Source organism: Peromyscus maniculatus, chromosome 23 (genome assembly GCF_049852395.1).
Source record: "Peromyscus maniculatus bairdii isolate BWxNUB_F1_BW_parent chromosome 23, HU_Pman_BW_mat_3.1, whole genome shotgun sequence".
Lineage (NCBI taxonomy): Eukaryota > Metazoa > Chordata > Mammalia > Rodentia > Cricetidae > Peromyscus > Peromyscus maniculatus.
In genome coordinates, this window is record NC_134874.1 from 41,598,711 (window position 1) to 41,624,004 (window position 25,294).

The 25,294-nt window shown below is 37.6% G+C and overlaps 1 protein-coding gene across 1 annotated transcript; it reads right to left on the reverse strand.

Annotated features, from left to right (window-relative positions):
- Window positions 1-88: 88 nt before the first annotated feature.
- On the reverse strand, window positions 89-23,692 carry LOC121826370 (vomeronasal type-2 receptor 116-like). Its single transcript, XM_076560358.1, has 6 exons — window positions 23,567-23,692; window positions 16,611-16,970; window positions 15,448-16,251; window positions 14,374-14,601; window positions 5,545-5,668; window positions 89-1,160 (listed from the first exon to the last, which is right to left on the reverse strand). Exons 1-6 carry the CDS (start codon window positions 23,690-23,692, stop codon window positions 232-234), a joined length of 2,571 nt encoding a protein of 856 aa, XP_076416473.1. The 3' UTR covers window positions 89-231.
- Window positions 23,693-25,294: the final 1,602 nt, after the last annotated feature.

Consider the following 25,294-nt stretch of genomic DNA (forward strand, 5'->3'; position numbering starts at 1 on the left):
TCATATCCTTTCTCTTTAAAACTAGAAGAAAAATATAATTAATATTATGGAAATCAAGTTTCTAATGCAGAGAAAAAAATAAGTCATATTGGAAGATGAGAGAATAAATACTGAATTCATCAACACAGGAAACCAATAAACAAAAAAATCTGAAATTGCTACATTATATCTCACTGTTGGCATGGTGCTAAACTGTATTAAAGACTTATATGTAATTAAGAAACATGTGGATTACGCTATAGGTTGGAATTTTCTCTTAGAAAGTGCCTTGTTCTTGATGCAATGCAGTGAGTTCTTATCTGGTCTTAACAAAATAATGTAGCATTTGGGGGCAAAGATGCAGCCCAGGAGGCCTGCACTGGAAGCCAAGATAGCAAAGATTTCCATGGCCACCATGACCTTCCCCTTGGTGCTATGATAAACAGGAAGGAATGTGATCCACACACTAAAGAACACCAGCATGCTAAATGTCAAGAACTTGGCTTCATTGAATGTGTCAGGTAGGTTCATGGAGAGATAGGCCATAGTGTAGCTGCCAAGAGCCAAGAGGCAGAGGTATCCCAGGACACAGTGGAAGGCAACAATTGAGCCCTTGTTGCAAACAATGATGATGAACCCATGTTCAGAGTGAGCATCTGAGTCAACAAATGGAGGAGAGGTGCTCAGCCAAACTCCACAGAGTACAAGCTGGAGGAGGGTGCAGATGGGAATGATGAAGTTGGGGGCCCTTGATATCATCAGCCACCTCATCATTCTCCCTGGAATGGTGACCTTGAAAGCCAGAACCACAGTAAGAGTTTTTGCAAAGACAGTGGAGAGAGCCACTGTGAATAGAACCACAAATGTGATCTGCTGCAGGATACAGGTGGCTGTGTTGGGATGGCCAATAAAGAGCAATGGACAGAGAAAACAGAATGTCAGAGAGATGAGCAGGATATAAGTGAGAGCCTGATTGTTGGCCTTGACAATGGGAGTGTTGTGGTGCTTCACAAAGACACTGAGAACCCCCACTGTCAGTAGAAAGCAGCCCAGGGCCATGCAGGAGAGTGCCATTCCTAAGGGGTCTTCATAGGACAGAAATGTCATGGCTTTCTTGATGCAGTGGTTCTGTTGTGTGTTTGCATAGTGTCTATCAGGACACTTCACGCAATTATCTACATCTGGTCATAAATAAAAGTTTTGTTGAGGCTGTGCTCAAGCTCCCCTTTTATCCCAAGACCCTTCCCAGAACCAGTTGTCTGGCATGATACCTACATCTCTTCTTTTCACAGTTTAAGACCCAAGTAAATTAGTCTTCCATAGTGAAAATTCCTAAATGATCTCAAATCAATAACCTCAAATTGATTCTAACCATTGTCTTTATTGGGATTTGAAGTGAACAATTCTATTCACTTTATTATTGTACATAAAAATGTTTGTTTTTACGTGGCAATTTTCACCTTTTTATATAGTCATAAATTATTAACTTAAATTATGTAAACCTAACTTATTCATAAGACTCCCTCCTTGTGAAATCCATCAAGTAGGAATTGGTAATGTGAGTTAACTATCAAGAGTTTTTTTCTAATTTCTTTGTATTATATTTTTCTGTCATTGGCCTATTTTCTGTCATTGTATCTATTTTCATGGAGTTTATTGGATTCTCCACTTTGTTCATTTTCTGACGGTTCATGCAGAAATAAGAATTATTAGATTCTTCATAGCATGAAAACTTACGTTTCTGAATCTGTTTAGTGTTTAGTCATTTGCATGGAGAAAAGATTTATTTAACAGATAGGCATAAAAGTGATTTTTTGTTGTTTTTTTACATAGGGTATCTCTGTGTAGTGCTGGCAGTTCAGGAACTCATTCTGTAGAAAAGACTGGCCTCAAATTCATTCATAGATATGACTGCCAGAGCTTCTACAATGCTTGGATTAAGACATGTGCCCCCACTGCCTGATAATATAAAACATTTTTACTAGTCTTAGTGTGTGATGGAGTAATTTTTTGGTAATTTCCTAATGGTAATTTGTAAGTTTCATCAAAAATAAACAATACATAAGTATCCATGTATTTATATCATGCTTTCATTTGGTTGAAAATTTTTCCAAACTGACTTATTCAATTTTATATTTGTTGAAATTATTTAAACAAGTTATTGAATTCACGATTTTTTGCGGGTACCAAGATTATCCTTTTTTATTTCAAGTATTTACTACAGGCACCATTCATTATCTCCCAAAATGAGAATAAGTCCCCTCTTCCTCAGTGAACTTACACTCTCATAGAGTAAATTTGTTAATTATTTTGCAGGAAGAGAGACAGATTGCAATGGTTCATTTTGATGGAACTTAGAATTCCTGAGGAGACAAATATTAAGTTGAGTCTGTGAGGGCATTTCAGTTTGGGAGTCTCACTCTGGTGGAAGGGGTTAAACCCACTGAGAGAGTACGGGCATCATTCCATGGCCTAGAGTCCAAGACCCCCCCCCAAAAAAAAGTGGAGCTCAGGGTGTTCATCTCTCCCCCTGCTTCCTGACTACAGTACCAATATGCCCAACAGCTTCTACTCTTGCTGACATGAGGACAGTACTCTCAAACTGAGCCAATTTGTCAAGTAATTGGTCAGAGCATCAAGGAAAATAACTAACTGATAAACATGTCTGCATATATATTATTCTGTCACAAAGCAGAGGAGTTGTGTACCTTCTACAAAGCTACACATACTGCTGTTGTTGAAACAGACATGTTAGGGATATTTCAGTGTAAAGACCAACACATACTTTTTGTATTAGACATAACTGTATATTAAGATATACTGAATCATAGGTGAATTTTATACATTTAGTTACCTTTTCTGCAAAAGTAATTGATACCCCTATACAAACAGAGTATGAGGTAACTGAGAAAATATTATTACCATATTTATCCATCCAAAGCTTCATAAGCTACCTGAACATAGAGCACTAAGCCGAAAGAATACTTTCATATCTTAAAATGGTTCAGCCATATGCCTCATAATCTACATAATATTTGACCATTTTCAAATTGATTCTTTTAAAAAGGTGAAAACATTAAGATTTCGGTATTGAAAGATGACAGACCTCATGAATAGTTTTATATTTATTTATTTTTATATCCTCTAATGATAATGCTGGCCTTCACTGTAATGTTAGTAAACTTCTATTGGACTTCACTGACAGGCCTTATTGAACATTCACTAACTGATAAACTTCTCAAGATGTCATCCATACCTGCTTAGGGTGCTATGTCTACCTGTGACTACTAACACCATCCGAATTCTCAAGCAGGCTCCTTGCAATGATGGCTGGAGGTTGGTCTGGCTGCAACATCTGTCACCCCATTGAGGGCCAGGCTTGATTCATATGATCTGACTGGCTAGGAAAGTGTTCCCTTCCTCTCTCACCACTCCATGTACATCCTTCCTGAAGGTGCACACTTGTTCAAAGAGGAGGACTTTTCCCAACTGGAGCAGGACAAATCCTCAGTCATGTGTATACAAGTAGCTGCACTCCCCTGCTAGAACCTCCACACAAGCTCTCAAGGGTATCTTTTATTGTGTGACTTCACACAATCCTCACTCTCAAGGCACTCCTCTTCAGTTCCCCATGGATTTACTGGCTATTGGTTTCTAACAGAGCATAAGTTCATCACAGCCATAACCCCATGTCTTATTTGGTAAAGAGCACAGGGTATATAAAATATGCCAAGTATTCCACAGAGACTAAATATGTAATTTTCAGATAAGTACAGATTATTCTACATGATTTGAAGAGTAAGATTCTCTGTTCTGAACCATTTAACTTTTATGTTTTAGTGTCTTCTTTCTCAAACTGTCTTGAAGTGTCTTCTTGAACTGCAATCATTCAGGGTTTCAGGTTGAGGTTTCAGTCTTCCTCCAATTTATACATGGAACATGTGCCTGAACTTACCACACCACCAATGCACACAAAGCAGCTATATGCATGATAAGTCTATATAGTATAGTCTTAATATACACATTTTGAAAATAGGCACTTCAAAAACACTCTAAAATTAGAAAATTTACATTTTCATGAAATAATATATAAATCCCTGATTGTTTGGGGAAATTATTATAGGTTCAAAAATTCAAGTTAATAAAGAAAGAATCTAATTAGACTGAAATCATAATGATTGGAAATCTTATCTGGTTTTCTCTCCATATTCAACCTTGTGTCTGTGTGTGCTTCTCACATTCACTATTTTCAGTCACCTCATACCTATTTTCTGTTCCTTGGATGTATTTCAACATAGGGTTCTGCTATTGTGCCCAGATCTGCTGTGAAAAACAGATCCTTGAACTTCAGTCCTGAGTTGCTCTGAGAACAGGAGTGCACACCTCTGCCTGGCTTAATCTCAACATTACCATTAATGGGAGTGATGATGCCATTTCAACTGTTGTCACAAGTCAGTTTTCTATAATTTACCTATTTTATGTTCACTAATGCTTCATATTAACACATTATAAAGATAGAGTTATTTGTATGCAATAATAAATGAGTATTACCAGTACTTTAGGGCTTAGGTTAATCAAATGAAAAGAAGTGTTACAAATCTAGATTTAATTTCATACTACATAAACAATTCTTAATTTAAAAAATATTTTGTTCAATGGAACATTCTCATGATAATTTTTGTGATATACTACACTAATGTATATTTTCTGCTCCACAACTAATTTAGGAATTTAAAACCTATGTTATATGCTGATCAAACTCTCCTTATATATTATGTACCATGATGTTTCCTGTATGCATATGAAGATGTAGGTAAACAAGGAAGAAAAGATAATAATTAAGGGAATGTTGAAAGTTATTTATGCAGGATATCAAAAATAAAGTACTGAAAAAAAGGTTGTTTGGTACAGGGCACCTTTTGCTCTCCAGAAGGTCCCATATTCTGTCACAAGCACCTACATGGTAAGACAGTGCCATCTGTGACTCCATGTCCAGGTGATCTGATGACCTATGCTACCTTCCATGTGTTCCAAGCAAGCCTGTGGTTCATATACATGCATGCAGGCAAGACATTAAGAGACAAAAGAACATGAAAAACCTTACTTAAAATATTCATAACTATAACAAAGAGTAGATCAAATACATTTCTGATCATCTTTGATGAATCCAGAGCCATGATTGAAATTATGAAAGTAAGGATGGTAAGGACACAGCCATAAAATTTGTGTAAATTATGAATAAATGCATTTTCAAAAACAAGGGAAGTTGACAATTTATACCGTGTGTGTTAAATGCTATGACAAAATGAGCAGACTACTCTGGGATAGATAAAGTGGTTTTTCTACAGAGACCAATGCCTAGAGAGAACAAATATTGATCAATCATGAATTTCAATGGCCAGACTGAAATTTTGAAATGATGATACAATGAACTGAAACATTATGACTTTTAAATGAAATAATAGTACTTATCTCTGCTGTTCATTCACAGAAAGTTTCCATCTGCTTAGACATTGCAGAACACTGTAAAGAGGTGGGAAATACCCAAGTTGGACTGACACTTACCTGTCTCATTGGAAATCTCATTATCTGGACAAGGAGTGCAATCATAGCAGCAGACAGCCTTGCCCTCCTGGGGGGATTTCCTGAATCCAGGAACACAGCTCTCACTACACACAGAGCGAGGAAGCTGGGAATTAAATACATGAGAGAAAACATTTAGGAGGGGACAGGGTTAAGGTAATAAAGAGTACTTTTCAATATTAAATAATGAGATGGAAAGTTTTTATAACTGCAGATTATGGTTTTGATGCTTAAACTTTGAAATTATATACCCAATGAAGTTCAGTATGTTAAAACAATGATCCAATGACAACAAATCTCTGAACAGTTTTGGGAGTATTAAGTGGCAGCGCAAAATAATAAGAAGTTGCATCATTGAACACATGTCTGGAAGGGCAACTAGAATGTCATAAAGTGTCCCTACTGTGTGCTTTCTAATGGCTGGATGGGGCATTTTCTATAATGATAATATGTAATATCTCTTTGCATACAAACCTAAAAGGATTCAGAATCACAATCCAAACAAGTCTTTGAGCCTTTGTGTGAGAGATGATGTACATTAGGGTACTTGAAGAGGGGTAAGACATACTGTAAAAGTAGATAGCACCATTTCATTGACTACTATCCTGGACAGAGTGAAAAACAAGAAGAAATATGAAGAGAAGTATTAACTTCTATGTACTTCCTGACTGAAGAAGCATTGTGAATAACTTTCTCAAGCTCTTGCAGCCATGATTGACTGAATCTTGATGCACCTGCACCTGCCACACGAGACCTTATTAAGTCTATGATCTTTGGTTGCTTTTGTTTGGTGTGTGTTTTTTATTTATTTATTTTTTTGATGAACTGACTCCTTTTTCAGCATCAAGACATTTAATTAATCAATGTAAATGTGTCCTCTGTTGATGGAGTCCCATCAACATTATGTCCCATCAAGATTATGCAGTAGATTACAGCTGATATTTAGAAGATCAACCCACCAGAAATATGCATATCTGATGGAGGACAAATTCATAGGTAAGGCAATGAGTGAGACAATTACTGTCTTTTGAATAGATGTCTGCTTATTACTGTAAATCTCTTGTGTGATGCCATGCCTTTCACTCTCTGTAGCAGCTTTGGGACTTGTCCCACAACCTTAGCAGTGTTCTCCTCTTTTGTCAGACACAATGATTCCTTTTTACTACTAGAAGGATGACTTCTACCCATGCTGTGTAATACTGGTGAGAAAAATAAGTCACACAGTCTGATAAATACCTAGAAGTCTGTTCTCTATAATGAACTTTATAGCAGGACAATTTGGCCAGAGGAGGTGTTTATGCAAAAAGATCACAAATGGAACTTTCACAGATAGACTCAAAGACAAAATTTCTGCATTTGTTGAACCAAAGCCCCTTTGAGATTAAAAACAACAGAGTTCCCTGAAAGCACCCTGCCTGCAAATAACGGGAGTGCAATTCAGCTATCCCTGCTTTGACCTCAGAAGGCTATCATCACTTTCAACTGGGTTTATTGATGCAAGATTTAGCTTAGGAGGCTAATTGCTTATGTTTTAGACCTGGGATCTGTATGATTAACAGGTAGATGTTGTAAATTGATTGACCAGCTCTGGAGAGAAGTAATTTTCTCACACTGTCATCTTGGGAATGAACACCACTAATGGCCAGAGTGGCTTGGAGGTGCCAGGCCCTAGATTTTGTACAAAATAGTTAAAGGTCCTCTCTTTGTTCCAACCATTTAAGGTAAAAGATCTATTTTTTTAGAATTGAAAGTTTCATTATTAACAGTTAACATGTGGCTAATATGCTGATGTAAATTAAATGCTGTATGCTTCCCCCATGGTTTACATGTGTTACCACAGATACATTGACACAGTGTCATTTCAGGTGCACTAGGAAAGTAAGGCTTCTGCTGAATTTCGCCTTTTTTTTACATTTTATTGATCACAAACTTTTAGTATATATATTCTACATTTAGGAAATGTAGAATAAGAAGAATCCTGCAGGCAGGCTTCCTTAACATCCCCTCCCATTGGACCCTGCAATCTAAAAAATCCGTTAGCTACCCCAAACCCACCCACCTGCCTGAGCCCTCAGTGGCTTCCTGAAACACAGAATCCACCAGTTCTGATTGGACCAAGAGATGAATGCCTCTTCTCCCACCCAGAGCGTCCTGCCTTTATTACTTAGGCCATGGGGTACAATCTGTGTCCCCCACCCATTGCTGCCCCGGTTTCAGGCCAGCAGGGAAGAACCCTGTGGGCAGGTCTACCCACCAACACCCCACAATGGACCCTGCTATCTATAAGACCCACTCCCTACGGCAAACTCACCCATTCCCCTGTGACCACAATGGCTCCCTGAGACACAGATCCACCAGCTCTGATTGGACCAAGAGCTCCAACTAGACCGAGAGCTCTGATTGGACCAAGAGTGGCCCTCTGAGACACAAACACAGCAAGGACAGATTGGACCAAAGGCAGCTCCCACAGACACAAAAACCTCTTGTACCTGTTGGAGGAAGATGGGTAGATGCCAGTGCAAAAATACATGCAACAACATAAAGAACAATACGGTACCCCCAGAAGTAGCAATTCTACAACATCAAGACCAGAACATCACAACATAAAAGAAGCAGAAAGAAGCAATCTTAAAAATAACTTTATGAAGACGATAGAGACCTTTAAATGGAAATAAAAGTTTCCTTAAAGAAAATGAGTAAAAAACAAGATTTGGAATAAATCAATAAATCCCTTAAAGAAAGCCAAGAAAAACAAGAAAAAGCAATTAAACAGGTGAAGGGAAAAGTTCAAGACCTGAAAAAAGAAAAAAGGCGCAATGAAGAAGACAAATATCGACCCTCCAAGACTGCAGCTGCTCAATGAGACAGAACCTGCCACCGCTGATTGGACTAAGAGGTGAGTCTTTGTTCTCATAGCCAAATACCCCATCCTCTAGGTTTTGGGCCATTGCAGTCCCAGTTTCAGGCCAGCAGAACAGGTCTCCTGCAGAAAGGTCATAATATCACCACCACCACCAGATCCTGGAACCCACAAGTGCCAACTCCACCCAACCCAACCAGCACTGATTAGACTAAGAGCTGCTCCCTGAGACACAGAGTCCATCAGCACCAACTGGACCAAGAGCTCTGATCAGACCAAGAGCTCCCATTGAAATAAGTGTATCCATCAGACCAAGAGAGGCTCCCTCAGACACAGACACCAATTGCACCAAGTGGAGGAAGAGATGGATAGACACCGGTGCAAAAATACAGTCAACAACAAAAAGACCAATATGGTACCATCAGAACCTAGTTGTTCTACATTAGCAAAAACTGAACATTCACACACAGAAGAAGCAGAAGAAATTGACCTTAAAATTGACCTTAAGAAGATGATAGAGGCCTATAAAGAGGCAATGAAAAATTCCCTTAAAGAAATTGAGGAAAAGATGAAAAAAATGGAAGAAATCAATAAAGCCCTTAAAGAAAGCCAAGAAAAAGCAATTAAACAGGTGAAGAAAACACTTCAAGATTTGAAGACTGAAATAGAGACAATAAAAAAGACACAAACTGAGAGAATAAGAGAATGGGGGTGGGGTAGAAGGAAGGCGGGGGGGGGGCAGGAGGAAGGAGAAACTGCAATTGGTATGTAAAATAAATAAGGGGAAACAAATTAGAAAGGAAGGAGTCAGACTTTTCCTATTTGCTGATAATATGATAGTATACATAAGTGACCCCAAAAATTCTACCAAGACACACCTACAGCTGAAATACACCTTCAGAATTGTTGCAAGATACAAGATTAACTCAAAAAAATCAGTATCTCTCCTGTATACAAATGATAAAGGGCTGAGAAAGAAATCAGAGAAACATCACCCTTTACAACAGCCACAATTAATAAAAGTACCTTAGTGTAACTCTAACAAGTGAAAGACCCAAATGAAAAAAATGTTAAGCCTTTGAAAAAGGAAATTGAAGAAGATATCAGAAAATGGAAAGATCTCCCATGCTCATGGATAGTTAGAACTAGCATAGAAAAATTTCAATTTTACCAAAAGAAAAGTCTACAAATTCAATGGAATCCCCATCAAAATCCCAACACAATTTTCCATAAGCCTGTAAAGAAAAATATTCAACTTCTTATGGAAAAACAAAAAATGCAGGATAGCTAAAACAATCTTGGACAATAGGCAACTTCTGGAAGCATCATCATCCCTGACCACAAGCTTTTCTATAGAGCTACAGTAATAAGAACAGCTGTGTATTCACATAAAAACTGAAATGCATATGAAAAGAATCAAATTGAAGACCCTATTATTAATCTACACACTCATGAACACCTGATTTTTGACAAAGAAGGCAAAACTGTACAATGAAAAAAAGAAAGCATCTTCAACAAATGGTGCTGACATAACTAGATGTCAACATGTAAAAGATTGCAAACAGATCCATATCTGTCACCATGCACAAAACTCAAGTCCAAGTGGATTAAAGACCTCAACATAAATCCAGTTACACTGAACTTGATAGAAGAGAAAGTAGGAAGTAGTCTTGAATGCATTGGCACAGGAGACTACTTCCTAAATATAACACCAGTAACACAGACACTGAGAGCATCAATTAATAAATGGGACCTCCTGAAAATGAAAAGCTTGTGTAAGGCAAAGGACATGGTAAATAAGACAAAAGGACAGCCTACAGAATGAAAAAAAGATCTTCAACCCCTCATCTGACATAGTGATGATCTCAAAAATACATAAAGACTTCAAGAAACTAGATATCAAAATACCAAATAATCCAATTTTAAAATAGAGAACTCTTAACAGAAAAATCTCAAATGGCTAAAAGACATTGAAGGATGTGCTCAACATCTTCTGTCATCAGAGAAATGTAAATCAAAACAACTCTGAGATACCACTTACACCTGTCAGAATGGCTAAAATCAAAAACATTGATGACAGCTTATGTTGGAGAGCATGTGGAGCAAGGGGAACACTCCTACACTGTTGGTGGGAATGCAAACTGGTACAGTCACTTTGGAAATCAATATGGTGGTTTCTCAGAAATTTAGGAATCAATCTTCCTTAAGACCCAGCTATACCACTCTTGGGAATATTCCCAAGGAATGCTCAATCACACCACAAGGACACTTGCTCAACTATGTTCATAGCAGCATTATTTGTAATAGCCAGAACCTGGAAACAACCTAGAAGCCCTTCAACCAAAGCATGGATAAAGAAAATGTGGTACCTATACACAATGGAGTACTACTCAGAAGGAAAAAAAACTGACATCATGAGGTTTGCAGGCAAATGAATGGGACTAGAAAATATCATCCTGAGTGAGGTAACCCAGACTCTGAAAGACAAACAAGGTATGTACTCACTCATAAGTGGTTACAAAATATAAAGCAAAGGATAACAGGACTACAACCCACAGCTCAAGATAAGCTAGCCAACAAGGATAATCCTAAGAGGAATTCATGGATTGCCCTGGGAAGGGGAAATAGATGAGATCTCCATAAGTGAACTGAGGGTGAGGGGGATAGTAGAGGGTAGGGAGTAGGGGATAAGGTCATAAGGGAATAGGAGATTCAAGCTGGAACAGGGACATAGTGGGGAAGCAATGAAAGAGACACCATGATAGGGAGACATCATGGAAGAAACTGGATGCTAGGGAAATTCCCAGAAATCCACAAGGATGACCCCAGCTTTGACTACTAGCAAAAGTAGGCAGGGTGTCTGAACTGGACTATGCTGTTAATCAGTTGGGTGAATACCCTAACTGTCATCACAGAGCCTTTCTGCAGCAACTGATGGCAGCAGATGCAGAGATCCACAGCCAAGCACCAGGCCAAGCTCTGGGAGTCCAGTCAGAGAGAGGAAAGAGGGATTCTATGAGCAAGGGACATCAAGATCATGATAGGGAAATCTACAGAGACAATTAAACCAAACTAGTGGGAACTCATGAACTTTAGACCAACAGTTGTGGAGCCTCCATGGGACTGAACTAGGTCCTCTGAATAAGCAAGACAGTTGTGTAGCCACATTTGCTTAAGGGGTCCCCTGGCAGCAGGATCAGGATCCATCTCAGGTACATGAGCTGGCTTTTTGGAGCCTGATACCTATGATGAGACATCTTACACAACCTTCATGCAGGGGGATGGGCTTAGTCCTGCCTCAACTGAATGTACCAGGCTCTAATGACTCCCACAGAAGGTCCCAACTTGTCGGAGGAGGGAATGGAAGGTGGGTTGGGAGGGAAGTCTGGTAGGGTTTAGAAGAGAAAAGAGAGGGGGATCTGTGGTTGGTATGGAAAATGAATAACAATTTTCTTAATTTAAAAAAAAGAAATGTACTCTATATCTCTTCCTCATATAATCCCTCCTCTCTCTCACTGGTTGGACTCCTGGAGCTCCACCTGGGGCCTGGCCATGGATCTCTACATCTGCTTCCACTGGGTATTGGATGAGTTCCATCATGACAGTTAGGGTGTTTGGCCATCTGGTCACCAGAGTAGGTCAGTTCAGGCAATCTCTCAACCACTGCCAGTAGTCTATAGTGGAGTTATCCTTGTGGATTTCTGGGGACCTCTCTAGCACGCTGCTTCTTCCTATTCCCATGGGGTCTTCATTTATCATGGTCTCTCTTTCCTTGTTCTCCTTCTCTGTTCTTAATCCAGCTGGGATCTTCCACTCCCCTAAGCTCTCTTTCCCCCAACCCTTGCCCTCCATTACTCCCCTTAGCCCCAGTTTGCTCATGTAGATCTGATCCATTTCTCTGTTGCTGGGTGATACCTGTGTCTTTCTTAGGGTCCTCTTTACTAGGTAGCCTCCCTGGAGTTGTGAGTTGCAGTCTGGTTATCCTTTGCTTTACATCTAGTATCCACTTATGAGTGAGTACATACCATGTTTGTCTTTCTGAGTCTGGGTTACCTCACTCAGGATGATATTTTCTAGTTCCATTCATTTGCCTGCAAGCTCATGAAGTCATTGGTTTTTTCTGCTGAGTAGTATTTCATTGTGTATATGTACCACATTTTATTGATCCATTCTTCACTTGAAGGGTATTTAGGTTGTTTTCAGGTTCTGGCTATTACAAATAATGCTGCTATGAACAAAGATGAGCATGTGTCCTTCTGGTATGATTGTGCATTCCTTGGGAATATGCCCAAGAGTGGTATAGCTGGGTCTTGAGGGAGGTTGATTCCCAATTTCTAAGAAAGTGCCATATTGATTTCCAAAGTGACTGTGCCAGTTTGCATTCCCACCAACAGTGTAGGAGTGTTCCCCTTGCTCTACATCCTCTCCAACATAAGCTGTCTTTAGTGTTTCTGATCTTAGCCATTCTGACAGCTGTAAGATGGTATCTCAGAGTCATTTTGATTTGCATTTCCTTGATGATTAAGGATGTTGAGCAATTCCTTAAATATCTTTCAGCCATTTGAGCTTCTTCTATTGAGAATTCTCTGTTTATCTCTATAGCCCATTTTTTAATTGGACTGTTGGATATTTGATGTCTAATTTCTTGAGTTCTTTATATATTCTGAATATCAGCCCTCTGTCAGATGTGGGGTTGGTGAAGATCTTTTCCCATTCTGTAGACTGTTGTTTTGTTTTATTGAGACCATGATTGGAAAAAGCACAGGGACAAATAGCCAAACCAGCAGAAACACATGAACTGTGAACCAATAGCTGAGGAGCCCCTATGAAACTGGATGAGGCCCTCTGGATAAGTGAGACAGCTGATAAGCTTGAACTGTTTAGGAGGCCCCTAGGCAGTGGGACCAGGACCTGAACTTGGAGCATGAGCTGGCTTTTTGGAACCTAGGGCCTATCCTAAGATACTTTGCTCAGCCTTGGTGCAGAGAGGAGGGGACTTGATTTGCCTCAACTGAATCTGCCAGGCTGGCCTGAATCCCCAGGGGAGATCTTGCCTTGGAGGAGGTGGGAATGGGGAGTGAATTGAGGGGGAAGGCTGGGGGTGGGAGGAGGGAGGACAAGGGAATCTGTGACTGATTGTAAAATTAAATTAATTATAAAATAAAAATATTTATTAAAAAGGGAAAAAAAGAAATGTAGTATAGTACATGAATTCCCTTTTCCCTTCTTTAATTTCTTTTGGTTTAGTATTCCTCTTTATGACCTTTTCCCCTTTAAGAGGTAGCCAGAACATTTTTTACAGCAATGCCCACCAACAGCCATAAAAAAGCTGACAGGTAATGCTTTGTATGATTCTTCTCAACTTTATGGCCCTGAGAAAAAAAGGCTTGTAACCTTGCTATTGCCAAGGTTTATGTCCTTATAAACTGGAAACATTTGAAACTTGAGGCAGAACAAAAAAGGGACATGACTGGACATCATTTGTGTGAATTTTTTCTTTACCACTGAGATTAGAAATATCCTAAATTCCCTTGGCCTCACTGTGGCTTCTCACCTGAACCCAGGAGGTGGCCTTGCAGAGCTGGACTCCAAGGCCACCAATACTCCATACTTCAATGCCTTTTCTAGTCTGGAAAGCAAAAGGGCAAAGGATCATGCACTGATTTTTCTTACTCTCAGAGTTAAATTAATCCTCTCTTCAGTGTTGATTCAGCACAGGGATGAAACTTAATAAAAGGGAAATTAATTTATCACTTGAAATGTTTGCCATTAGAGAAATGTATGGAAAATAAACAATCCCATTGCCAAGATTAAGGCAGCAAAAATTTCTCTTATTGGCAGTTGTTTTGTATATACTGATGAGTCCCATGTAAAGAACCAGAAATCATTACATTGAGAAACAAATGTTCATTTACATAGTGATCAATGCAATGACATAAAATTCAACCCACCTCTGTAAATCCTGTGGCCCACTGTATCATATGATCAGACAGAAACAGTTGTTGACTCTGCGGAGCTTTTGGAGAAAATGTTCCAACTTTCATATTTTGTCTGAGACCAGTTGGAAAATTCCAGACATTGAAAATATCATACTTTTCCTCTAATTTCATTTGTGAATCCAAAACCACATGGTGTCCAACACTATTTGTGAAATTGATTTGCTTGAGAAAAGGGAGAAGCTAAAAGAAATGTAAAAACTTATGATGAATTCAGTCCCCTAAAAGTTCTACTAAACCAAATAAAACAGAATCTCTAATTGACTTTAATCCCTGAGGTGAAATGCAAGTTACAACAAGCTATTATTATTTTAATGATGAAAGCTTCCAAAATGACACAAGCATAATATTTCTAAACTGTCAGTGAGTGTTAAAAGAAAGCACTGGCACATACAGTCACGCACACAGGCAGGCACACATAAATAGATAGATAGATAGATAGATAGATAGATAGATAGATAGATTGATAGATAGATGATAGATAGATAGATAGATAGATAGATAAAAACACCAGGACTACTAAAGAATGCTGACTGTGTCAAATATCCAAAATTGACAAATGTGAACCACTAAAGAAAAAGTTCAATTCTCAGTTTGCAAAATTTGATGTTGATCTCCAAAGTGTAATAAAAAAGGTCAGTTATATAACATAGCTATTGCTTCAGTATTTTAACCTTAAGGGTCTAGTAGCATTTGACTATTTAGGATCTACTTTTCCTATTTCTGTTCAGAAATGTATTTAGGGATAATGGGGTATCAAATTAACATGGTCCTGTTACCAAGAGAAGATTCTGAGGTTATTTTTATCACAAAGTGGATATTGACATACACACATTTTAACCATGTTATTGCCATCCATTCAGTGTGGACAATGACATATGTCTGCAATGATATTTAGACAAGATACATTGACTCTTTCATGTCCTTTTTGGTAAAATATGGCACAAAGCACAATATTGTATTGAGTGTTTTTACTAAGCCTCGGTGTGTCACAGTGATATTCTTAAAATACACAGGAAGAGAAATTACCTTCCAGGGGTGGGCATTCCACTCTTCATTCCTATAAGACTGAATTTCTACTTGTTTGACAGTCATCTCATGGAGACTGTGAGCCACAGCATACACAGAATTATATATGTTGTAAGCCTCTTCAGTCATTTCCATTTTCCACAGATTTGAAGGAAATAATTCCAAAGAAGCATTGAATAGACAATGACCTGATATTTTACAGTCAGGTAAAGATAAAGAGCAATTAAAGAAAGTATTCCACAAAATACTAAGACAATGGTCTTCTGGGTATTTAGAAGGAGTATATGTATGGATAAATTTTCTAAAAAGAGAAATCTCGTCATGATGGTTTCCAAAAAAAAGAGTGCCATGAAATGAACCATAAACCAGAGGTTCTATAATGGTACCAACATACAATTGTGAATTCATGACCAAAACTTTCCATGTGTTTAAGGAATATATTGCATATAGCATTAAGCCATATACAAATTCCATATCATCATAAATGATAACCACATTTGCAGATGATATTAAGAGCAAGTGAGAAGTTTCTTTGTATGCATATTGAAAGTAAATCAAACTTTTTGACATCATTTTCACAAAAGCTACACACATGTTATTCCTTTGAAACTCTTTCATAAAATCTGATAGAATCTGAAGTCCTTTATGGTTATCCATGAGGAACAACCCCACCCAGGTCCAGCTGAAATGAAGCATCAAAGAGACAATGCCAAATGTCAGAGATGTGTCCTTTGAAGCTGTCTGGTAGAGAGAAGAAAGCTGGCCTCCATCACTCAGGATAGTGTCAAATGGCCCAAAACTAAGCTGAAGGGATTATCAAATCAGAAACAAGAATGAAAATATTGATATAGAACACAAACTTGCACCTGAAGAAGCACTTGGGTTCAGTAGGGACTAACTTGTCTTCCTGGTATTTTAAAATCCTATCTCATTCCTCAAGACATACTGAGAGTTCCTGATAAGACACAGAGTTATCTAAATAGGCTCTGTGGGCTCCAACCTCTTCACCTTCTCCATCTAAAGGCGAAGTATATGAGACTACATAACCAAATGCCTGACTTCTCTTAGACAAGCCATGAGCCTCTTTCCTTTACCTGAGATAACACCTAAAATATTTGCATTCCAGTACTGTTTACTTGCTCCCTCATGGCCACATCCCTCACCTGTGGATATCTGTAGAGATTTAGCAGTCTCCCAATATGGCTAGTTGTTTCTTGTGATGTTCCCGTAAGTAGAGCAGCAGCTTTGTTCTCCCTTCTACATGTGTAATTGGGAATTTTGATTCCCATTCCTGTGAGCCAATGAAAAGCTTCCCTGAGAAAATCCCATTCATAGTGATTAACATAATAGAGATCAAATCCTAGAGATGTGTTGGGTAAAAGATGAGGGTTCCTGTTGATCTCCTCAATGGCAAATATGAAGGCCAAAGAACACTGGTAGTTCTTCAACTTGAACCTGCATAGAAGTTTTGTAAATATTGTTAAAGTGGACCCATTCCATACTGCGTTACCAGCTTGATGCAACTGCTTTTATAATTTTAATGTCATATTTATACTAACAAATAATTTTATGTAAGCCCAGGAATGGTTATAATTTGGATGTGCAGCACATATTAAGCAATGGTTTCCTTACCTAAAAGTCTTAAGTAAATCTACAAGTCACTGGGAGAAAAGCTGAGTTGAACAGATAGCACTGGTGATATCTTTGAATAAGGAGATCCACATGGCAGACCCACTAGTGTTTTGACACTTTAGGGAAATTATCATCCAATGAAATCTTTCATTTTGAGAACCTATTCTGGTTCTCCAACATTGTCCCCATAGCTTATGATTATGAATTAGCTATAAGAGAACATTATTCCTAAACCAGAAGATTTTTCTCATACTGTATATTGAACTTTCTTTCCTCTAGCAGTTGATAAGAACAGATAAAGAGATGCACAAACATTAGGCTAATCTCAGGGGACCCAGCAGAAGAGGAAGATGAAGGATTGCAGGAGCCAGAGGTGTTGAGGACAGCAGGAAAACTAAGGAATCAAAGAGCCAGACCCAAGAGGACTATCAAAAAGCAGGACTCATTGGGGCTTAGAGAGACTGAAGGGCCCTGCATGGGCCTTACACATATGCTGTTGTTGTTACCTTGGAGTTTTGTTGGAATCTTAATACTGGGAGTGAAGTGTCTCTGACTCTGTTTCTACCTCCTGAGATAAATTTCTTTCTACTAGTGAATGTGAAGAGTGGAGCTAAAGGAAGCTGTAGTTGTGATGTATTGTATATTATAAAATTATTTTTTAAGAAAAAGATTAATTTATATCTGTGCTTTTAAATCTGATATATGCATATAATAATGGATATGTAGACATAAATCATGTTACTGTTTTTAAGGATTTTTTCAATCTTTTTTTAATTAAGAAAATTTTTTAATTCATTTTACATATCATTCAAAGATTCCCCCTCTTCTCTCCTCCTGCCCCTCAACCTCCCCCTCCCAAGACACCCTCATGCCTCCCTACAAGAAGGTAAGGCCTCCCATGGGGAGGTACATTTAGTAGAGTCAGGTCCAAGCCATTCCCTCTTCCTAAAGGCTATGCAAGGTGTCCCATCACAGATAGTGGACTCCAAAAAGCATGCTCATGCAGCAGGGATGGATTATGATCCTATTGCCAGGGGCCTCCTGAGTAGATCAAGCTACACAACTGTCTCACAATGCAGAGGGCAAACCAAATCCAAGAATACATCAAAATTTATCCACCATGACCAAGTTGGCTTCATCCCAGACATGAAGGATGGTTCATCATATGAAAATCTGTCAATGTAAAATATACCATATAAACAAACTGAAAGAAAACAAAAACACATGATCATCTCATTAGATGCTGCACAAGCCATTGAAAAATTCAATACCTTCTCATGTTAAAGGTCTTAGAGAGATCAGGAATATAAGGAACATACCTAAACATAATGAAGGCAATTATAGCAAGTCAGCAGCCAATATCAAATTAAAAGGAGAGAAATTCAAAGTGATCCACTAAAATCAGGAACAAGACAAGGCTGTGCACTCTCTCAATATATACTCAATATAGTACTTGAATTTCTAGCTAGAGCAATAAGACAACAAAAGGAGATCAAGGGGATAAAAATTAGAAAGGAAGAAGTCAAACTTTCACTATTTGCAGATGATATGATAGTATACATAAGTGACCCCCCCCCCCAAAAAAAATATAGGGAACTCCTATAGCTTACAAACATCTTCAGTAATGTGGCAAGATACAAGATTAACTTAAAAAATCAGTAGCCCTCCTATATACAAATGATAAATGGGATGAGAAAGAAATCAGAGAAAAATCACCCTTTATAGTAGGCACAAATAATATAAAATATATTGGCGTAAATCTAACTAAGCAAGTGAAAGACATGTATGACAAGAACTTTAAGTCTCTGAAGAAAGAAATTGAAGAAGATATCAGAAAATGGAATGATCTCCCATGCTCATGGATAGGCAGGATTAACATAGTAAAAATGGCAATCTTACCAAAAGCAATCCACAGATTCAATGCAATCCCCATAAAAATCCCAACACAATTCTTCACAGACCACGAAAGAACTATACTCAAATTCATATGAAAGGAAAAAAAAGAGGATAGCTAAAATAATCCTGTAAAATAAAGCCAACTCTGGAGGCATCACCATCCCTGACATCAAGCTCTACTATAGAGTTATACTAATAAAAACATCTTGGTACTGGCATAAAAACTGACATATGGACAAATGGAAACAAACTGAAGACCCTGACATTAACCCACACACCTATGAACAGCTGATTTTTGACAAAGAAGCCGAAACTGTACAATAGAAAAAAGAAAGCATATTAATAACTTTGGATGTCAACACGTAGAAGATTGCAAATAGATTCATATATGTCACCATGTACAAAATTCAATTCCAAGTGGATCAAAGATCTCAACATAAATTCAGCTACACTGAACCCGGCAGAAGAGAAAGCAGGAAGTAGTCTTGAACACATTGGCTCAGAAGTCTACTTCCTAAACACAACACCAGCAGGAAAGACACTGAAAGCAATAATTAATAAATATAATGAAACAAAACTGAGAAGCTCTTGTAAGACAAAAGACACAGTAAATAACACAAAAGGACAGCCTACAGAATGAGAAAAGATCTTCACCAACCCCACATCTGACAGAGGGCTGATATCCAAAATATATAAAGAATTCAAAAAACTAAACATCAAAATAATAAATAATCCAATTAAAAAATGGGCTACAGAGCTAAACAGAGAACTCTTAACAGAAGAATCTCAAATGGTCAAAAGACATTTAAGGAATTGTTCAACATCTTCTGTCATCAGAGAAATGTAAATCAAAACAACTCTGAGATACCACTTAAACCTGTCAGAATGGCTAAGAACAAAAACATTGATGACACCTTATATTGGAGAGGATGTGGAGCAAGGGGGACACTCCTCCATTGTTGGTGGAAGTGTAAACTTATACAGTCCCTTTGTAAATCAGTATGGTGGTTTCTCAGAAAAATGGGAATCAGTCTTCCTCAAGACAGCTATACCACTCTTGGGCATATACTCAAGGAATGCTCAATCTTACCACAAGGACACATGCTCAACTATGTTCATAGCAGCATTATTCATAATAGACAGAACCTGGAAACAACCTAGATGCCCTTCAACTGACGAATGGATTAAGAAAATGTGGTACATATACATAATGGAGTACTACTCAGCAGAGAAAAACAATGACATCATGAGGTTTGCAGGCAAATGAATGGGACTAGAAAATATCATCCTGAGTGTGGCAACCCAGACTCAGAAGTACAAACAAGGTATGTACTCACTCATAAGAGGATACTAGCTGTTTTTAAGGATATTACTAACCACTACAGACTCATTAAAAACAAATAAATGAACAAATGGTTGTTTAAAGAAATAACACAGTGTTTTTGACATATATTTCAAGCTAAAGCACAGGCATCTTCATACCTTCAAATCTGTTGGATTAAGTAACTACAACAGGACTAGTTAATTGTTATTACAGCTTTTAAAAAGTAGTAACCATCTCATATTTTTGAAAGGTGGGATGGCCTATTTATCTATGTGATGCAAAATTGTCTTCATACATACTTAGTAAAGAATTTTCAATGTGTCTTTTTCTGGATCACCCACACTCTGCTCAAAAAATACCTTATCAATTTTTGTTATTAATCAGAATAATTTCATTGGCTCTCTAGTGTTAACATGTATTAATTTGAATTGTGGTATCATTGAGAACTCAAAAAGAGGAGACACTCTTGAATAAATATTCTCAAAATAGATTGTAATTTAATATGTTAGGCCTATTAAGTCTTATGGTATTAATAAAAAATAAAATGCTAGAATGATGTAAAGTTTGAAATTGTTTTGTTAAAAGAGGAATTTATATATAAAGATTATGACATACAAATGTTTCCAAAATTGAGAAAATCTACAACATTTACAAGTATGAAATTATAAGTGAGTTAAGGTGCACATAGTATAAGACTTAAAAGTAATAAAATCTCAGTGAAATAAGATTAACAATTATTTAAAAAACTGTACATAATTTAAGTTGAATTTTTCACTGTGTCAAGTCTACAGTGAGAAGAGTCAAAACACAGAGACAATTCCTTCAGTGCTTCCAAAAGAAATCACAGCATGGGCAAGGAAAACTCTTGACTTCTGATGCTCACTGAGGGACAATAGCACATGAAAGGCCCTGGAAGTTGATCCAGACTGGCAGAGATTCACATATCACCTTACCAAGCAAAACTCATGTTAACAATGATGCTAAACATATTTGCTCAAAATTTACCTCTTAGTGTTTCCCACAACTTTGTAACCTAGGAGAGACAGTAGCTGATTATGAACTTACACAGGTCAACTCAAAATATCTCAAGTGTTTCCACCAAACTACTGTCCTTACAACAGTAACCAAAATCCTTTGTCTTCTACCATGCATGACAAACACTGCCATATATTTTAGGTGGTTTTCTTGCCTATTCTCATTCTATAATAAGGGGAAACTACCCCAATTATATTTCTAACTACACTCTCACTAGGAATTATAGTAGTCCCAGCAGTCTGAGTTCGTGTGTTGCAGATGTGACCACACTGACAAAACACACTCCTAGCATGAATGCTGTCAGTAAATGTGTCTTATGTTCACAATCTTTGTCATCTGTTTACTTTTATTTGACACACTTAGAAGGACCCTACTCTGAAGCAGCCTTAAGAGAGAGCTGTATAAACACATAAGATGTTCTGATAACCTCCGAAAGAAGCTAAAGTATCTATGCTAGCCCATATGATAAATAATTTCAACACCAAATAACCTAACCATGGCACTTGAAGCATATAATGACCTCATCATAATGAAATAATTCAAATTTTGTATAAAAGTGTGTCTAGTTATGTGAATCGAGATAAATGTATAATTTTTGAATATATTTTAAAATTACATCTACGTGATGAGATTTTATTCACAACATGAAGAAATGTCCATGGCAGGATGTGAAGTTAGGGATGGAGCCAGAAGTGGAATAACTTGATCATATAGTATTTTATTCCTACTTTATAGTTTGAGAAGCCTCCAAAAACAATTTTGATAACACTTGATAAATTTTCATGTGCACTAAAAGAAAATAAAAATTGTTTGCTTATCATCTTTTTAATTATTACATGAAAGATGACCTAATAAGAGATTAAGCCACAAAAAATATTGTAATGGAAAATATCTGTCACTGGACCCACATTTAATGACCTTTTGTTATGCTGATCAGAATGAACATGCCTATCAAAATGAGAGGAAAATAAACTGAAGAGGAAAAAAGACAAAATAAACCCACTTCCTGAATGTAATCACACAGGCAAGCAACTATAATTGGATTTCTGTGGACACATTGACTGTGCCCATTTCATCCTAAGTTATGAAGGCATGCATAGAATCTACCAAGTTCTCTACTTGATCACTTGATCATTTTCCCTGCTCTACTTTCTTCAGCTGGTGACTTAGCACTTCACTCAGGTTTTAGCAAAAACCCACTCACACCACAAAGACCCAAAGTTATCTTCACTCAGTCTTCTAGCACCTGACTCTTTGAACTTGCTTCTGCATTTCCATTTTACAGGGTTGTATTCTAAATTGAACACACGCCATCTTTCTTTATTTCAGACCTTAATAATTAGATCCTACAGCTACAGAAATGTCTGCATGGATTAGAAAAAATCTTTAATTTATAACAGTGAATCCGACAAAGGCATTTTTCTCCAGCAGAGCCCACACAATACTATCAAATATCTGCCAATGCCCTCTAATCCTACAGGCATCAAACTAACTAGGAAACAGCCCTCATTGGCCACCATCAACATCAATGTGTTTTTCTGAATATATCTGAAATAGTTTGAAAATACTTAGAAACAAGTGTCAAATGAGGAAAATGAAGGTAAATAAACAGAATCTTAAAGATTTCTAATCAAAACTAAAGAAAAATATTATGAGTCATCTATACCTCCACTCCAAAATCTCACATTCCTCCTCTCCAATCTGAAGCAGCCAGCACACACAGTTACTGTCATTGTATATCACATAAGGAACTCTGGAGTCACTACAGTCATTGACATTACTTCTCACAGGAGAACAACTACACTTTGGAAATTACCCAAAGCAATGTGTCAACTTTGAATTTAACGTTCCTTCTGCAGAGAAATCCATGACAATATTCCACCCCTGACAGCTAAAGGCAAAGCAGAGCAAGTTAGAGAGAATTGGAGAATCAAATGTTAAAGAGCATTAATAAATACAAAGTGCCCTTCTGTCCTATAGAGAAGAAAATGGGTGAACAGAAAACCTACCTGAAAAAGAATTATATGACAGCAAGAGTAGTAAGCATGGAAGGGAAGTAAAAGGCACATTGATGCATCCAAACTTCCTTGAGGACAATGCAAACTGAATTCTAAAAATGAATGAATTCCTTAAAAGCACTTACTGTGTGGTGTTATATATTTCTTTAATGTTAAAATCAATCGTTTTTTTCCTGAAAAAGCAATTAAAAGGAGGAACAAATGCAGCAATCACCACATTTCCATCACTGTATCGATTCCATTGTTTTTTCAAAGAGCACTGAGAAGCTTCTAAAGTTCTGGACTCTTCTTCTAGAACAAGAGTCTGCAAGAGCCAGAAGACAGAAATCCAAGAGAACATTGTCATACAGAAGTGTCTGCCACTTTGTAAGCATGGGGACATGGATTTGAAAGTAGCCATCAGCTGGATACACAGCTACTGTTTGTGAGCATAAGCTTTTGTAATATCCTTGCTGAGTGAAGTCAATACTCTAATCACATATCTTTTTGTCAGACCTCTTCTACTCTGTGGAGAATTCCGGAACTGTCTTCACTGACTACTCCTATATATCACTCTGTATTCAAGATAAAAACAAGCTTCAAAATATCTTTGGAGATCTTCTTTATCCTCGGGCCTCATGATTATACATATGACAACAGTCAGCAAAACCCCAGGGATGACTCCTCTAGAGTACACTTCCACAAAATCATCTTCCATGATAGTTTACATGCAAAAGTGACTTGGGATGATGCAAATGTTTCCAAAAGAGGAAATCATAGGAGGTAAAAGGAAAACATCCAGAAAGTGTTAAGCCAGAAATGGTCCATTGAAATCAGCAGGATACCATGTTCTCTAAAACTGATGATTTCCTATGCCAATCTAAATTATCAATAGACTGGAGGAATCATAAAACTCTTTCTACATGAGTCATTCAGGTCTACAAACCAATATCCCATCAATATCTCTCTACAATCTAAAATACTTTCTGTCTCATTCCGGGGAAAAGGACAGGAAGAATTCATCAACCCTGAATCAGTGACTTAATAACAATGATGCAGCTGAAAGTTTTCCTGTGTCCCACCCAGTCCACAGCCACTCAGACCCAAGTAAACACACAGAGGCTTATATTAATTAAAACTGCTTGGTCATTAGTTCAGGCCTACCACTGACTAGCTCTTATACTTAAACTCAGCCCATTTCTGTTCATCTATATGTCACCATGTATTCCATGACTTTACCTGTATGCCATTACATGCTGCTCCCTGGACAGCACACTGGCATCTCCTCACTCAGCCTTCCTCTTCCCAGAATTCTCCTTGTCTGTTTATCCCTACTATACTCCCTGACTGGCTACTGGCCAATTAGCGTTTTGTTAAACCAGTGTACAAAAGCATTATCCCACAACATTTCCCCTTTTCTGTTTCATTAAAAAGGAAAGTATTTACTTCTATCACCATCTGTAATTAGAACCACTCCAACCCATTTTCCCATTTCCACCTTCAGATAACTAATGTTCTCCTCTTACTCTCTCTTTTGCTCCCACATGCTGCACTGGGTCCTTTATTTTTGTGGTTTCTTATTTATGTCAGTGTGTGGATTCACATCTGAAGATGTGTAACTAGGAACCAAAGGAAAGGTCATTGTTGGAAATAATATAATCATGTGATTTCAATTCAGAAGACCCTAAGTTTGAATACCCTTCACAGTCATAACAAAAGGAGCAGAGCTCACACCACTACAAAATTGTTTTCTGTAGTTTATAGGCATGTCTTAAGAATATCAAAGACTGTGAAAGTAAACATTAAGCAAAAAAAATACAAAGTAGAATATTATTGTAATCAAGAATACCATTAACTCAATTAAATGGTATAAAATGCAAAAATGTCCTTTCATACAGCTTATGATAAATTAGGCAGGAAAAAAATGTCACATCTATCGGGAACAGCTAACATTGTAACACCT

Excerpts from the sequence above, each read along its gene's own strand:
- LOC121826370 (XM_076560358.1), bottom strand. The coding sequence starts at position 23,692 with ATGTTCTCTTGGATTTCTGTCTTCTGGCTCTTGCAGACTCTTGTTCTA. Across the intron at positions 16,252-16,610 it reads ATCTCTACAGATATCCACAG|CTTAGTTTTGGGCCATTTGA; the intron begins GTGAGGGATGTG and ends TAATCCCTTCAG. Across the intron at positions 14,602-15,447 it reads GGAATGCCCACCCCTGGAAG|CTTCTCCCTTTTCTCAAGCA; the intron begins GTAATTTCTCTT and ends CATTTCTTTTAG.